General features: G+C 44.9%; 1 protein-coding gene across 3 annotated transcripts in view; it reads left to right on the forward strand.

Annotated features, from left to right (window-relative positions):
- Positions 1-17,437, forward strand: part of RBBP8 (RB binding protein 8, endonuclease) — a 2,310,314-nt gene that overhangs the window by 1,336,328 nt on the left and 956,549 nt on the right. For all 3 annotated transcript variants that reach the window (XM_069620894.1, XM_069620893.1, XM_069620895.1), the window contains exon 9: positions 11,702-11,799. In XM_069620894.1, the coding sequence (XP_069476995.1) occupies positions 11,702-11,799 (98 nt within the window). The remainder of the gene's footprint in view (positions 1-11,701; positions 11,800-17,437) is intronic.

Consider the following 17,437-nt stretch of genomic DNA (forward strand, 5'->3'; position numbering starts at 1 on the left):
AAATGCTGCTGTGGCAAGTGCCTGTTCACATGGGAAGTGGCCTTGCATTACTGAGTCTGAGACCATTGTAGTAGGCCAGAGGCCTGTGTCCATATGGCTTCTTTTGAGTGAGGACAGCCGTCCTCATACAGCAAACCTGTAGTTAACTTTTAAAGTCAGCGTTAACTGGGAAGCCAGTGATACAAAGTAGCGGAGTGGTCCAGCGAAAGGAAACAGCCCACTCGAAAGTCTCTGTGAATGTTTGATGTTGTGTTATGAGGCGACAAAGTGAACAAACTCTGAAATGTGAGATGATCATGATTAACCCTGATGAAAGCGGAAGTTAAAAGGTGATTGCTTTAAGAGAAAGATTTATTTGAACTTGTCTGATTGTGTTATGGAACTACCAAGACCAAGAGACACTTCGGCAAATACCATAAGGGGTGGCTCGAGTGAAAGTCGAAGTGGTCCTGCAGAGGTCTATGGAAAAAGCCATTTTTCATAGACCTATGTTCATTTAATTCAGTACGCTAAGATACTGTTACTTGTTTCATTCAGGTCTGTATGCAATATTAATAATGTTGTTTGTTTCATATAGGTAACATTGTCCGCTTCATTCAGTGTGTGACGTTGTTTTAATTTGTTTCATTTAGTTAGGTATCCAATATATGTAACGTATTTGTTTCGTTCAATATCTCACGCTACTTGCGTTTATTTCATTCAGCTCGGGATTCGGCATAAGTAACGTGATTAGTTTCATTCATTTGACCGGTATTGTGTTCTCGGTCTTCTTAGAGCGCCGGGTATTGCGAGTGTCCCAGACACTTACCCCGTCTCAGCAGCTCCTTCTTTCTGCTTTCCAGGAAACAGCAAAATAGCTGGGTGCACCACAATGCACTTACCAGTTTGTCTGCGCAGCTGCGCCATCGCCTTTCTGCAGTGCCTGCTGATAGTCTGCCCAGCTGGGGAACCTCCGATCCTCATACATCTTCCAACGGAATTCCCAGGGCTTCTGATGGTGTACTGTCTTCTCAGCTTCTCATCTCACACAGCTTCCACTTTGGTCCTCTTGCTTCTGCTTCTGCCTCGGTCCTTTCGTTCTGAGTCTTGTTTGCCGCGTCCCTTTTTATACACCTGGGCTTTACTAAATGGCTGCAGGTGTTAGATAAGGGTTTGCCTTACCTGACTTGCCTGACCACAATTAAACCAATTAATGGGACATGCCTTACCTTCTGGCCTCTTCTTCGTCCCAATATTTGAATGGGAAGTAATCTTCATGGCTCCTAGTTATCTCTTCCTCGTCTCAGGTACTGTCATGCATTTTAGGGAGGAAGAGAAATGGAACACATTTATAATGAGCCATAAAGGTCGGGGAAAGATCAGGTTGGCTATACTGAGGATAAGGGGATATTGGGGGGTTTATTGTCACATATATCATTTCTATCCTTCCTTTTCCTTTGTTTAACCTGTCTGATGTAATATTGGTTCCTACCCTTCTCTGAAATCATGGGACTAGATGGACAGTATCCCATAACCTTCTCTGGCATAGGGGTTCTTTCTGGAAAGGAAGATATGGAATACCATGTCTCACCTTTGGGCATCCCACCTCCAATCCCTGAGATCCTCTGTCTGGGTGATCCTCCCTCGCTTGTGCACCCCCCAGCGGCAGGATACAAGAGAAATGGTCTTTCTCTGTCCACCTGCATAGAGGATCCAAAGGGATTAGAAGTGAGAATACCCTCTGGTTTATCACTGTATGCACTAATTAGATCAACTATAACACCCATTGGAGTTCCATAGAATATATCATTTTTTAATAACAGACCCAAACAGTGGATATTTGTCTGATGCATTTAGGATAGTAATATCCTTTCTCGGGGAAATATGTATTTATTGTTTGCTTGTTAGGCGCTAAAATACCTTTTAAAATTGCCCACAGGACAAGGGGAGGGAAGAAGGGAGTGAAATGCATTACAATCACAACATTTAATAGGAGTGGAGGAAAGGAAGGAGGAAGGACGAACCTACTATGCCTAGTGAGTATTCAGAAGCTGCAAGTGCAGAAATGAAGAGGGCAGAGGGCGTAAGCGCTGAGGAGTTCGGGCTCATGGGTGGGCCACAGATGAAGTGCTTGGGCTGTTCAGTGCTTCATGGCCGGGGCCATGTTAGGAGTAACTGCAAACCTCCAGGTCGAAGGGTGTGCCAAGGCAAGTGCCGAAGATGGACAGGAGCTGGGCCGATTGGGAATGAGAGGTCAGCGGCCAGAGGATGCATAAGGGCCCCCGAATACCAATCACAGCAACTGAGGGATTAGCAGTGAAGATCGGAAGGAGGAGGCCAAGAGGAAAGTCTTGAGGAGCCTCCGTAATTTAATAAATTCCTGCTCTGGGTGCACCGGCTGGGGAGGCTGTTCCATAGGAAGGAACACACGTCTGGTCTACGTTTCCGCTCAAATTGACAGCTTTATGAATTCATCTGTCTGCGGTCAGCACCTCAGATTTAAGTTAGTTCCCAAAATGATGTGCACCAGAATTAACTGGATACAATTAAGTGACTCAATTTTTTTCATTAGGAGGAATGGTCTATTGGCCATCTGTTCAAGTGTTAGAAGAGTGTTCATTGTGCAAAACTTTTTTTTTTTACTGTAGTTGGCAGCCATCAAGATCTGGTGTGACCGGGCCAGCGTTATGGCAACCTCCCTTTCACGCCTTGCCTGTGTGGGGCAGACGCAGCAGATGCCAGTGGCGGGGCCAAGGAGAGCCCACCGCACCCAGGGGGACCCCGCCGGAAAGGACACCAGGCCACACATGGCGGCCCGGCCCAACAACAGCACCACAGGATGTGACAAATGCATACGCGATACCAGTGGATAACACCCGAACGGCTCCAGCAGACCGCGTTGGCTGGAGCATGCGCAAATCGGAGGACTCCACTATGCCACCAGGGAGTTGATATATCAAATAAAGGCCTCCACAAAGTCCTTTTTGACTGAGCCACCACTAGCCTACCCAGGGAATTTGTTTTTATAAATAAAGGTCTTTACAATGGTCTTATGCAAAACCCATAACTTCAACAAGGTTACTTTATATTTACAAAGGCCCATAGAAAGGCCTTAAAACAGCAAAATCTCCCTGTTACCAGTATATCGTCCATCTCAGAAAATGGGCAGGGTTTACAAACCTTTTTAAGCCAGACACATCCCCTCAAGGCAGGTAAGTGATTCACTAAGCTAAGGTGGCCAATCCTGGGGGGTTATTTAAGTAGGTGCATGTGAATGGTTGCGTGTTGGTTAGTAGGGTGAGGACAGGAGATGGTGAAGGAGGTGTCCGACAGACCAGAGGAGGCAAGAGCGATTGGAGTGCAGAGGCTATTAAGAGGGGGTCTGAGGAGTGTTTCAGTGTGAGAAGAAAGTGTGAGGGGTAGAGTCGGAGTAGCGGAGTGCTAGTAGTAGAACTTGCAGGGGTAGTAGTGGTTGGGAGTGAAGGTAGTGGGAGTAGAGGAATAGCAAGTGAAAAAGAGGGAGTAAATAGTAGTAGTGGTAGTGGGGGGTAAAGGATCATTTTGGGAGCGGCGTAGAGAGTGTTAGTGAGTGAAAGAAGCAATAGAGCATTAGAAGGTAGTAGAAGGAGATAGCAAGGGTTAAGTATGGAGTAGAAATTGTAGGAGAGACAGAATAGTAAGAGTGACAGTGAGTGGGAGAATGGGATTAACTATAAGCATAGAAGGAGACAGATTACAATGGGAGATTAGTGAGAGGCGAGGAGGTAGAGTATAATGATAATTTGTTTTTCATATAATCTAAAGCACATGGACATATTTACATACATTACCCAATCGAAATTGGCTGAGTTGGCATTGCCGGGATTCGAACCCGCGACCTTCAAATCAAACACAGATCACAGCAACAAGCGTTTAACCCGCGGAGCCATCTAAACGGCGTAGGAGGAAGGAACAAGAAGAAGATAACAGTGGAGGTAGCAGGAGGCAGAGATAATAGTAAGTGGAGGAGTTAAGAAGAGAAGTAAGATCAAAGAGTGGAGGTAGAAAGGCAGAGTGAGAGATTGGACTAATTTTTTCTACAGTTGGAGGAGAACGTCTTGGGACATTGTGCAGGGAAAGGTCAGGCGAGACACTGTGTGTAATACGAGCAGGTGGACCCGGATGGAAGGAAGCACCATCCCAGAACACTGTCAAGGACTGGGGCCGAAGACCGCAGCAACCCCCTAAGAGTGTTTTCCCTGACCTATCAGCCCCCTGGATAAGAAACAACAGAGGGGCCAATTGATCAGACAAAAAGGATGGAGACCAAAGCCTGAGTTGTTGTTGGGTATCTGAAACAGAAAAGAAGAATGTGTGAGTACTTGAAACACCAGAGAACCCTGTCTACCCAAAGTCAGCCTAACAGTACCTGGCAAAACGACAGCAAGATCAGGAAACCTAGCATTTTAGCTAACAGGATCAGATGGGGCAGTTCCAGAGAATCAAACGATGAATAAACACGAGGGACTTTAACCCGTACGGTACTATGGCGCAGTTCTCTACAAAGGAATAAGCAAGCCAGAGCAGAAGTCCCTAAGTCCTGGCTAGCCAACTCCAAGAGAATCCAAAGTTCCAGAAGGGGTCCCAAAAAAACAAACCCAAGGAAAAAACGCCAAAACAAAATAATCCACAGAAATCACCATTAATCCAAGGAAAGAAGAAGACGGGGAATTCACAAAAAAGGCAGCCCACAGTACAAGCAAGGTTCGGTACACGAGTAGGCAAGAACAAGGTACAATGCGAAATCCAACAGGGAAGCTGAAAACCCAGTCAAGGTCAACAACGAAATGCACATTCACACCCGGCGAAGCTTGCTTTGACATTCTCCACCACTGCCTTGCTTTTATTTTGTTTAAATGTAAACTGTTATGTACTAAAATAGTCTACTGAACCTACCTACGACCGTTCACCTCAAACACCAAAAACATATCCTGCAGAGTCCCACAGGGATCCAGCCTCTCCCCTCTGCTTTTCAACATATACATGTATAGATAGATATGAAAATCATTCGAACCCATGGACTTACCGCCTACAATTAAGCAGACGACACACAACTGATAGTGAAACCAAACAGAACCCAGGAACAAATACCAGCCTCAAAAACTTCCTCACAGACATCTGCAATTGGATGACAATGAACAACCTTAAACTAAACGCTGCAAAAACAGAAATAATGCTCTCGCCTGCAGGATTCAACGGATGGGAACCCACAACTGGACTGGCCGATCAGCATGGGAAAGCAACCAGAGACTACCAATGTAGTAAATAACCTAGGAATACTCATGGACAACAGACTATCACTGGAACCGCAAGTCAACACAATCGCCATTAATGCTTCTTTCTCCTGCGACTGCTCAGAGGATTGCTCCGATACCTCTCCTTCCGCCACAGAACCCTCACAATCTTATTCCTGATACTCACAAGAATTGACTATACAAACAGCCTTTACTTAGGAAAGCTGTAAAGACTTACCAAGAAACTGCAAAGGGTGCTAAGTACAGCAGCCAGGATTCTGTTAAGACTAAACAGAAGAGACCACATCACTCCGGCACTAAAGAGCATACACTGGTTACCAGTAAAGAAGTGCATCAAATTCAAAGCCCTCTGCATTGACCACAAAGTCTTGCACAGACAAGGATCGGAATTCCTCCAAGACATGATTAGCCAGTATCACACCGGAAGGGAACTAAGATCCAGCAGCGACCTACAAATGGAGGCAAAACACTACGAAAAAAGGAAATTTGGGGTAACGGCGTTCTCACGTCTAATTTCTAACATCTGGAACAACATGCCCAAAGAAATCAGAACCAAAGAAGACCAAATCACCCTCAGGAAACTGCTCAAAACCTGGCTATTCAACAGACAATGACTACCTCCAATGGACACCAGCAACAACAACACCACAGACAAGCAACCAGAGGGTAGACGAGATTGGCCAAAAGAACCACATACAAGAACCGGTCTGGATACCGTCAAGAGGAAACCAAAGAGCTGCGCCAGAGGCCCCAACAAACTGACTCACTTACTAACCGATTTCCCTTTCCTGCTCCTCCAACATAACTGACGCCACTACACCGAACATTGGACTGGTCACACTACACATAAACAAAAAAAGAATCATTACTATGCTCACACCTAGCATCTCTAGATGCTGAAGCACGCTCAGAGTGAATCACCCACATAGTCCCTGAAATCCAACAATGCCAATACACAACAAGATACCGGATTATCCTACAGCCACGACCACCCATGAATCTTGGTACCTTAAGGACAATATCTAAACAGTGCACACGACCATACCCACCATAACCTACACAACACACTAGCACCAACACAAAACACTACCACACAAGCGAGGCCCTGAATCTTACCCATATGGTTACAACGCACGAGACCTCGGCATAAACTACCACATGCAAAACAACACTCAGACGCCAGTTCCTCTTGATTCGGAACCTATCCTCTCACCCTATCCCCACTAACCCCCCAGCCACCCTCTCGCAGAGTCATGCTAGTGCCTGGAGCCTGCCCCTGGTTGGTAGCGATGCGCCCTGTAAATCAGCATAACAATTATAACATTGATTGAAATGTGATCTATTATAACGGAATGGCACATTGCAAACATTTTATTTGCACCGGGAAAGAGATTGACCAATCACAATCTGCCTTTCCCGAGTACACTTGTGCATTCACCGCCCGTGCCAAATAAAAAAAAAAGTTTGAAAAAATGTCAGCTGCTATACAAATAGAAAAAGGACTACGCCCCTTTTCAGCTGACTATGGCCATTTTTGACTTTTAGGCTGAGTGTATTAATAAATCACCAACAAAACTAAGGTGACAAGACTTCTCAAATTCTTTGTAAAATGTGTATACAATTATACAAAGATTAATTACTTTAATGAACCAGTGCCCGGGTGATACTGGTTCTTCAACCCAAATTCACTCTATCCCTCGCCAAGACAGAAGAGCACTGTCTTGTAAGAACCCCCCTCACCGGCAGCAGGTTCAACTTACTTTCATAAAATCAGTGCAGTGATCCTGTGAATTCTAGTGCTCTACCCACCCTCCATTTTGGAACCTGTTTTCCAAAAACTGCCGTCTTCGGAAAAGGGACCTAATCCCTTTTCCATTTTACTGGAAGCAGTCATTTTTTTGTAATTTATTTTTCTCCCCTCGGACGAAAAAAAAAAGAAAATGATTTAAACCCTGGGAAATCCTGGGGTGCGAATAGCTTCCATGCCCCGGCAGGGGGGCAGGCATGGCGTTTAATGGCCCGAAGCCAGAGCTGAGGCCCTCACTTCACTCGGGCCTACCAAAGCTTGGGCTGGCGGCCGTTAAACGCCATGTCCCCCCCCAATTTAAGGGGCGTGAAAGCTACATGAAAGGTTCAAAATAAGGGGCACAATCAAATGGTAAGAGAGCAGCCATTTAGAGCTAGGTTTGCACCTCACTGCTTTTACTCTACTTTTCATCTTTTTTCAGTGTATTGAAAGTGCAGTGCTGCCAAGTGGCTGCACTTTTGCTAAACTGTTGTTGAACATTCACAATATCAATGTATTGCTCTGGAACTGGTCCTGCCCCGTCCTACTTCGATTATTCCACACACACCTCTTCTGTCCCATCCACACAACATTAGAAAAATTGAAATACAACAAAAGGGTCCTTTCAGAACAATGTAAAGAAAAGAGAAAAACAACAAATTGTAAAATGGGTGACTGTCAATGCGCGATGAAAGGTTGGTTGACCTCCAGAACCCCAAGCGGCAATTCCATTAATATTCCACACCCACAGGGTCAGATTAAGACTTATTTTAAATAATAACATAACAATAATTTCAAGCAAAACAACTCTGGCATTCATTTTGGGTTCCCTCGCCTACTTGTGCGACTCTTTTCGAAATTGTGGAAGCCAACTGAAATACCAACAGAAATATGTAGCTCTTTACCAGGCAGTCCTACAAATGTTCTGTTCTATATCTCCAAGAACAGAACAGTAATTAGAGCGGCACCTCTGGTGACAGCCCTAGGAGCTCTGGTGGTGAGGAGCAGGCGGTAGAGGTCTTTTCTGCAGCTCAGTGTAGTCCATTAGATAAAATAAAATGTTCTCACCCATGTGCCCTCGTGCCTGCTCCTTGCGGGTGATCTCATCCACGGAAGCCTCGGACGGTAAGGGGCAAGGCTGGAAAGAGCTCACAAGCATTTAGTTCAGTAGAGGATGTAAAATGGAAACATGCCACTTTATGAACTGACCAAAAGGGTTGTCTGGTGAAACCTTCACCAGACCTGAGGTCGCCAATGAATGTAGTGAATACTAGTGCTACTGAATACTGCATATTTCGGATTTATGTTCAATCATTTCATAGTCATTCAGTCATGAACACCAGTGATGATGTTTGATTTCTATGAAATAAAGTCTTTCAATTTTATTTTGTTTAATTCTCCATATTGGTCTTGCAGAGACCTTAGCCACTGATGCATTTCGGTCAGTGGACCTTCCTCAGGGCATGCTCTCGAAATGCATGTTGCACTTGCGCCGCGTTCAGCCGCCGTCTTTATGGCCATTCCAGTCATTTCTAACCAGAAATGAGTCATGTGGCGTAATTTTCCACATAATGACCATAATCTAAAGCATGGCCCTGGTTATGGGTACACAGAGGAGGCCACCCCATATTGGGCACAGAGGCACTACTCGCCTTTATTTACAGGGACCTCATTCCATGAAGATAAACTAAAAAATAATGTTTTTTTGCATTTGCAAAAAATCTAATTGTTTACATGCTTTGCAAATGCAAAGACTGGTGGTGTTCCCACTTCTTAATGTCTTTCCTAGGGCTGCACATGGGAAGGGCAAGAGTGTCCTAGTAAAAATATTAGAAAGACGTTACTTTATGTCACTGCATTTATCTCCATGCGCGGGTGCTGGAGATCAACCCTGTGCACGGAAACAAATGCCTCCTCACCCCTCCCTTTTTGTGTCTTTCAGGCTGGAGGCAGGGACAAAGTGCTGACCCTGCCCATACCCTGATTCAGAGCAGGAAGAAGGCGGGGTGAAGGCTGCTGACCCCTGCCCTGTTGTTGAGCTTGTGCCAGAATTTAGTCATGTGGTGTAATTTACCACGTAATGACCATAGTATAAAGCATGGCCCTGGTTATGGGTACACAGAGGAGGCCACAGCATGTTGGGCACTAGGGCACCACTCCCCTTAATTTACAGGGACCTCAGGGTCCTATTCCATGAAGATAAACAAAAAAATGCTTTTTTTGCATTTGGCTATAAGTAATGCAAATATAGTCTTTGCGTTTGCAAGGAATCCTAAAGATATTTACATGCTTTGCAAATACAAAGACTGGTGGTGTTCCCACTTCTTAATGTCTTTCCTACGGCTGCACGTGGGCAGAGCACGGCAGGAGCATCCTAGTAAAGATATTAGGGAGACGTTACCTAATGTCACTGCATTTATCTCCCTTAATGGGTGCTGGATATCCAGCCCATGCAGGGAAACAAATTTCTTTTCAACCCTCCCTCTTCATGTCTTTCAGGCTGGAGGCAGGGACAAAGTGCTGACCCTGCCCACAGCCTGATTCACAGCAGGAAGAAGGCGGGGTGAAGGTTGCTGACCCCTGACCTGTTGTTGAGCCTGTGTCTCTGAGTTCCAGCCCTCATGTTGAGCCAATATTACTGCCACTGCCAGAAGGTAAGTGAAATGTTGAATTATGTATGTGTCCGAGAGAGAAAGAAAAATAGAGAGAGAAATAGCGTGTGAGCGACTGTTTATGTGCTAGTGTTGTAATTGTGTGTGAATGTATGTGTGTGAATGAATGCTTCAGGTAAATGAGAAGACTGTGTGAGGTGCCTCTCTCGTCATTGTAGCTTTACCACTTTGTCCTCCCTTGCTGACTTTTCCATGCTGAGCTGCCGCTGCCGGACCATCGCGGCACCCCCATCTCTTTCCTTTAGACAAGGGCTATTCTTTCTAGAATGAACCCTACAATTTGCCCAAGTGACCGGTGTCCATCTACTATCATTAAAGATTGTATGCAAAGCTCTGAGACCCCGACAATCATGGCTTTTATAAACGCATCCTTTAAAAAGAGTGCTTGCCACAGTAAGCATGGGTCAGTCACTTTTAAGGAAAGCCCACACTCGACCCAAAACACTGCCTATAATCCCATTACGAAATATGAATATCGCATTTTCATCAAACTATATACTTGCTCTGTTGGACGTTTAAGATGTTATTATCTGAGATCACTGACCGGGCAGATGCAGGTTTACTTATGCTTTTAAACCTATCCACCACATTTAATACCTTGAAGCTTGATGATGTAGTGTGTGCATCAAATAAGGTGGCCTCATGGATTGTATCCTCTTTTCTCAAACAGAACATCAGGGTTAAAAATTAATTGAGGATTATTTCTCACACAGATGTGATTTGTGGTGTCCCCAGAGGTCCTGCATCTCAACCCTGATGTTTAATATGTATATTAAACCTCTTCACAATCTATTTTACAGACTTGGTTGCGAGACTCAGAGATACGTTGGATACCAGATTGTTTTGTCTAGGTGGTGGTTACCAACTTAATATATTCAGGGTGTTAGGCATATTTAAGTAGGTCAAACAGTTGATAACTGATCATTTCTAGAGCTAAATATAGATGAGAGCGATTCTTCTTGTCTCTACTAAACAAGCTCTTCGAAAAGCCATCTGCATCTGTCCAGAAATAACTTTGTCGGGATCCAGAATTATGGTACAACAGAAATTTAAAACTTTGAGTCATTTTTGATATGAATCTTTCCATGTTACCTCAGATGAATGTAATCCTTAGGTCTTCTAACTATTGCCTTATGCTATTAGGACAGCTTCGTGCATTACTCTCAAAAACGTGCTGTGCGATGCTTGCTATGGCTATCATATGCTGTAGTATTGTAATGCACATTACGTGGGTAGCCCTGAATATGCTATTTAGTATCTACAAATTCTATCAAATACTGCACTTATAGTGTCACAAATACCCCTAGAACTTCACATATATCTCCAACCTTGCGTATATTACATGGGGTAGCAGTAAATCCAGGATCATTTTTAAACTTCTGACCTTTACTCATAGAGCTGTGTACGGAAACCCTCACATATTAAAAAGCAGGATCAAATGGTATACCTCTGCTCTCCCAGTAAGATGAAACCTATGACATATTAAACACTGGAATGCTCTGCCATGCAAAATTAGCCAGATTGAATAGCTTTTTCCATTTAGACAAAGAACAACATTTATTTTTAATGATCTTTTGAGTTTTTATCTTTTCCTTTGTTTCTTTTTACATGCTTTATTGTCTAAATTGAGCACTTCGATACCCCTAGGTTGTCACACCTATCCACACTAACAATACATACAAATAACAACTGCAGGACAATGATCATTGGTAAAGAAGAAGAGGCAAGGGATTTGTCTTGTATAAACATAGAGCATGTTAACTAAAAAGCTTTTGAAAGGTATGTTATTGTAAGTGTTTCTTTTTGCAGATAATTTTAGTATCACTATTGAGTGTAACCATCTGACTATGGGCTAATGTCAAGCATAATGAAAAGCATCAAAGTGAGATTACAATGAGTTGTGTATCTACAGTAATGATGTTCATTGTTTTTCAAGCCTTTTTCTAACACTGTCTTTTCTACTTGTACAGATCAGCAGAGAATGGAGAATTATTCTGCAGACAAACCAGCTTTCAACTTGGCTGCAGTTGTTGCTGAAACTCTTGGTCTTGGTGTACAAGAAAACTCTGTAAGTGATGGAAAAGGACATGTGTGTTTTTTGGTAATCAGTGATTCCATGGACCACACTTCTTCAACTCTTTTGTGTCGACTTTTTTTTGTATGTGTGTATTGTAAGGAGCTCATGGTGGCAACAGTAAAAACAGACACAAGTGATCACAGTTCAAGGGTGTTTATTAAACAGTATAGGTAGGTTTGAAAAACGCCTAATCTAAACCTAAATCTAAGGTGGGAGCAAGCTTCGACCATCAAATGAAAATAAGGCAGTCCGTGTTGCGTCTTGTCAAAATAAAGGGGCCTATACTATAAAAACCTATTGCCAATGTTTAAACTAAATAAAAAAAGTGTGGGATAATGTTCATAAGAAAGAAGGAGGTGTTCTTAAATAACAAGTCAGGATGTGGTAGTCGGGGTCTCCCTTGCCCACGTTTTCAGCACGGGACAAGGTAAGACTTTGGAGCACAACACACGCTCGAGCTTTCCCAGCACAAACTAACGGTTCCGCCTTCAGCAATCGGGACCTTCAAAAAAAGTCTCTTGCCTTCGTAGACCTACTGTATCAAAATAATAAACAGAGTTCTGTTTTCACATATACCGGGGTGATGCCTTTTCCACCCTTGTATTGCCCTCTTCCAGCCTCGGACCCTTCTCTATTGTTAGCCTCCCTCCGCCGGCTTCACCATGGCTATCAATACAATCTTCTTTGTGTCATTCACAAATCTTAATGTCTTTTTAAACAGTTCACTGTGGCCATCCCTCGTCCGGGTTCACTCTTGTCAACACACTGTACTTCGGGACTTTAGACTACGCCCCTTTTATCGGCATCTCTCTTTCGGGTTCACGCTTGCCAATCTTGTCAATCGTACCTTTCTCATTCAACTCTTACAATGCAGGATTTATTCCCCTCCGCTTCACAATCATCTGTCGGCCAAAAACGTATGACTGTACAGAGGATTTTACAAGACCCCTGTGTGACCACTTTCATCCCCTTTTCGCCTTTCTCAAGGCCTTCTGGTTATGGTAGTTTCAACAATCGGATAATCGTCCAGAGTTTCCTGAGTGAGCACCCACGTGGTGCTGGACTCCCCTGTTGCTGGTTTCCCCTTTTTAGCATGAAAAGCTGTTTAAGCTTTCACAGTTCAATTAGCCGCTTGCTACTTTTTGTTCAGAACAGTTTAGGTTTCTTATCGACTCTCCCCTCGACTCACCGGCTGTCATGAACCGCTTGGCTTTCTTTCTCTTTGGAGTCAAGGTTGATACCACAGAGACAAACGTCTCTCCCCGGCTTGGTTATCAGCAGAGTAGGGTCTTGTGTAACTTTAACATCTGCTGCAACACACGCTGGGTATTGTTCGCGGTCTCAAAATTCCTTCTGCAGAAGTTTCACAGGCCTTGGTGGGAAAGGGCAAGGTCGCTTCTCTCCTTATCACGCTCTCGGTATGCGCCGTCCTTCTCTTTCTCTTGAGCTGCCGTGCTGAGTTAGCTCTCATGTTGGGCTCCACCTTTTATGCCTGTGGTGAAGGCAAAGGGCTGTCGGGTGTGTGCAGTTCTGGTCAATTACCTGACTTTGCTGATGCTGGTGTTGGGACATGTCAGCTAAATGGCTTCAGTGTAAGTGTGTCATCCTTCGTAATATGCAAAAGTGTTTGTGTCGGAAACGGGAGGGGTAAAGTGTTTATATATCCTACGTGGTAGGTTGGGGAAGAGTTGTCATAAGAAGGGGGATACCTAATCTCACCTGTCGGTGTGCCACTTCCACTCCCCAAGAACCCCCCATCCAGGTGCTCCTCCCTCACTGGTCCACCCCCAGGAACTGGATCCGATAGCGATGGCTGTGTCCTGGCCACCTAGATGACAGAACCCCAGGACTAGTCAGGGAGACACCTTTAGGTTTCTCACAGAGCACAGTGTGAAGGCATCACGAAGAAGGACACAAACAGATTCCAAGTTCAAATAAACAACCAATTTTATTAACAAAAATGGCAGGATGAAAAAATGCCTAAGGTGGGATTTCCCTACCTCAAAAAAACAAAGGAAAGTCTGAGTCAAAGAGTTCAACTTAGAAATGTCCAAACCCTATACTTGCCCTCACAACTATAACTGTAAAATGTGTAGGGATGGCAACAACCAAAAAGAAAACCGTGTTTAGCACAAAGTTCTGAGCTTCTTTCAGTTCCATTCCCCAAGTGCAAAATAGTTTCACCCAGTAAAAGTCTCAGAATTCCCTTTTTGGATGAAATGGTCTTATTCAAGTCTCTGGGTTTCCTTTCCCCAAGTTAGGTTTCAGAATTCCCTTCCCTCAGTGAAATGAAATGTTCTTGGTTAGAGCTCCGGGTTCCCTTCCCCAAGTGAAACTAAATGTTCTTGGTTAGGACTCAGGGTTCCCTTCCCCAAGTGGAATGAGATGTTCTTGTTTAGGACTCAGGGTTCCCTTCCCCAAGTGGAATGAAATGTTCTTTTCTCCAAAGCTCAAGTTTAAAGTTATTTTCGAAATGTTAATTCAAACAAGATGTAACTTTCATACAGATCAACAAAATGCGGTTGTAACTCAGACTTCTTTATCCTTTTTTTGCTTGTTTTTTTAGATTCATGTCAAGATTCAGCATATTGTGATTTGTTCATACGAATGTTCATTGTAAGACTTTAATACGTTTCCTCTTTTTGGATTTCTATTGGTTTATTTCTGATTGATAGTAAGGTTTCAGTTCAGTGCGGTATTCAATAAGAATGTTTCTTGCTTAATGGGCATTTCCCTTTTAATACATTTGGATAATTGTTTGTTTCACCTTAAATCAAGAGTTCAATACACAGAGACATTCAAAAACGTGCCAGTTGTTGGACACGACCACTCTGATACAAAGAATTCAAGTAAATGTTCAAGTTCATACACTCGCGTACCGGGTTTCTCACTCATCAGAAACTCACTGATGGCTTTGAAAGGTTACTGTTGCAGCGCGGATCACACAGCCTTCCTTCTTTAGTGTCGGGGCTCCAGTTCCCGCCCCTCAGACACTCCTGGGGTGGTCCTCCACCCCAGGGGAACAAGCACATTGAGTAGCACAGAAAGGGGCAGCCTCCTGGCACGGCTCCCCTTGTAACTAACAGACAGCTGCAGGGAGTCCCGCTCCCATGCCACGCTGTTTGGATCTCTGCTGCAGGCACCGACCTCCTGGTCTTCCTCCAGTCGACTCCCTTTGCCATTGAGCAGGGCTCCATTTATCCACCTGCAGCCGAGGATGATTACTTAGCCTTGCCTGACCATAGTTACAGGGACATGCATGCCCTTCACTGCTCTTAGCAGGCAGCCTGCTCATCCCTGTACTAAATAGGTAAAATAGCATAGTCTTCAGTGATCTTGGTGGCCTCTTCTTCGTCTCAGTATTGGAAACTGTCAATTCTGGAGAAATGAGTGGAGCTGTCTTACAAAAACCCACACAGCTTGGGGAGGGTTAGGGTTGGTTGTCACTAGGGAATGGGGGATACCATGTATTGCCAAAGGGCACCCTATTCCCAGTCCGCAAGGATCCTCCACCCAGGTGATCCTCCCTCGCTTCTCCACCCCAAAGGTCTGGATCCAATAGCAGTGGCCTTTCTCTGACCACCTGTGCAGAGGATCCAAGGGGCTTAGGAGTGTGACAACCCTCAGGTTTCTTACAACGGGTAGTATGGTGAGGGGTTTAATGAAGTGCAGGGACAAGAAGAGGTATGGGGGGGACCCCATTAAAAGAAAAAACAGAAAAAAGTCGACCTGAATCAGTCGAATTACAAGACCCCAAAGGAAATGTGATCAACAGAATCAAATAGAACTGTGTTATTCACATAGCCATAAAATAAGAGCATATTCGGCTGACTAGGATATCAAATCCAGGGGTGCAAAAAGAGATTCCTCCTTTAAATCTAAATAGCTGTTCAAAAACCCCTTCTTTCTGCTCTGTCGTATTAGGATTTTGTTATCTATAACAATGTATATCTGATTTTAGTATGAAATTACCTACCATCTAGATAGGAATTCAGTAGAAATGAAGTAAAGAGACAAGGTTGTGCGATGGTCAACAGGTTAAACTATTGCCTTTATCCTCAACCCCGAGACCAGAGTGCCAGACCTAAAAAAAAGTTTAATTCAAAGGGGACACATGGCTCACTGCCCCCAAATTGTGACAGATATATATGTGCATATATATTTCTGAGGCTTGTGGATTTGCTTAAAATCACATGCATAGGCCGACATCTAGTGGTTGGTGTGGAGTATTACATAATCATTTATTCGATTTCAAAAAGGTAAATCGACTGGGCATAACTGTAATACTTTGCCTGTGGTGATGTGTACTGTATCCATGATCCTTCTTGCATCAATGTCACTCAGATCGTTTGTTCCCATCATCGGGTTGGTGGGACTCTGCAGAGTTCTGTAAGTGCTATTCCTCGTTATCGAACGCACTTCGAGTTTTACATATATAAATAGATACTTCTTTCCTTAAACAATCCTGCCGATAGCTCTCGTCGGAACACTACAACCGCAGAAACCACTGTCGCACCAGATGTCTTGCAGCTTTGGGTATCGGCATTCCACCACTACAGCTACAGGCCTCGGCCTTCACAGTAGGTAGAGCGGGGGAAAGACACTTGCATTTACAGTCAGGGAGAATGCCTCCGTATACTTCCCCTTGTAAGGGTGCAGAAGTAAGGCTTGGACACAAAGGTGACATAGTTTTGGTTACAAACGTTTATACTCCTAGGTCCCGTCCCCTTCCCTCCATCCTTGTGGGCGTCCCCCAACATGGGGACGGTACCGGAGCTTCCCCTGTAATTTAGTATAGTGCGCCGATGCCTGCCTTTCCGGCGCCTCACCTCAATCCCTCACCTCAATCCCTTTTTCCGCACGGACGGTGTCAGAACTGGCAGCCAGCGCAGAGACCTTTTGAGGTTTCTGCTTGCTTGCCGTTTGTTTTTTCAATTCTTATTTCAATTCCATTCGGCCTCTCACCTCCCCGGCACATGTCTACCACAGGAGGATTCACAAGATGTACCCCTTGCGAACGCTCGTGCCTGGTCACGGACACCCATGCACTCTGTCTTGAGTGTTTGGGGCCTGACCACCGCTGGGACTCACGTGCGGCTTGCAGCGCTCTCCGTCACATGTCATTGAAGAATTGTTTGTCGCGGTGGAGGGAGATCTTCCACACTTCTCCACCGCCCCTCCTTAAGGACTTTGTCCCCGGGATCTCTCGCCAAGACAAGGGTAGGCATTCTATTCAGGATGGCTCCACAGCATGACAACTCCTTCCCTGGGGTTCCCACGGATTGGGGTTCCTCTGATTCAGGTTCTGGCAGGCCTGAGGCCTCTAAGGCTACCAGCTCCCAAGCCAAGGGGCCCAGGGGCTCTTCTGGCCAGTCCGAAGACATACCTGAGGCCTCCCAGGCTACTAGCTCCCAAACAGAGGGGCTCGGGGGCCCTACCGGGCTGTCCTCGGAAGGACGATCAGGTTCGTCCTCTTGTTCCACCCCAGGGGGTAAGGGGTAGTCGAGTCCCACCTTCCAATGGTCTTTCCTCGGCTAGATCCAGCACGGCTACCGGTACAGGTGCCGAGGGCTCCCAGCCTACCAGCGCTTGCTCCAAGACCGTCATCCAGAGAATTACGACTTCCAGC

This window comes from Ambystoma mexicanum, chromosome 5q (assembly GCF_040938575.1).
Source record: "Ambystoma mexicanum isolate Mex_15411 chromosome 5q, UKY_AmexF1_1, whole genome shotgun sequence".
NCBI lineage: Eukaryota > Metazoa > Chordata > Amphibia > Caudata > Ambystomatidae > Ambystoma > Ambystoma mexicanum.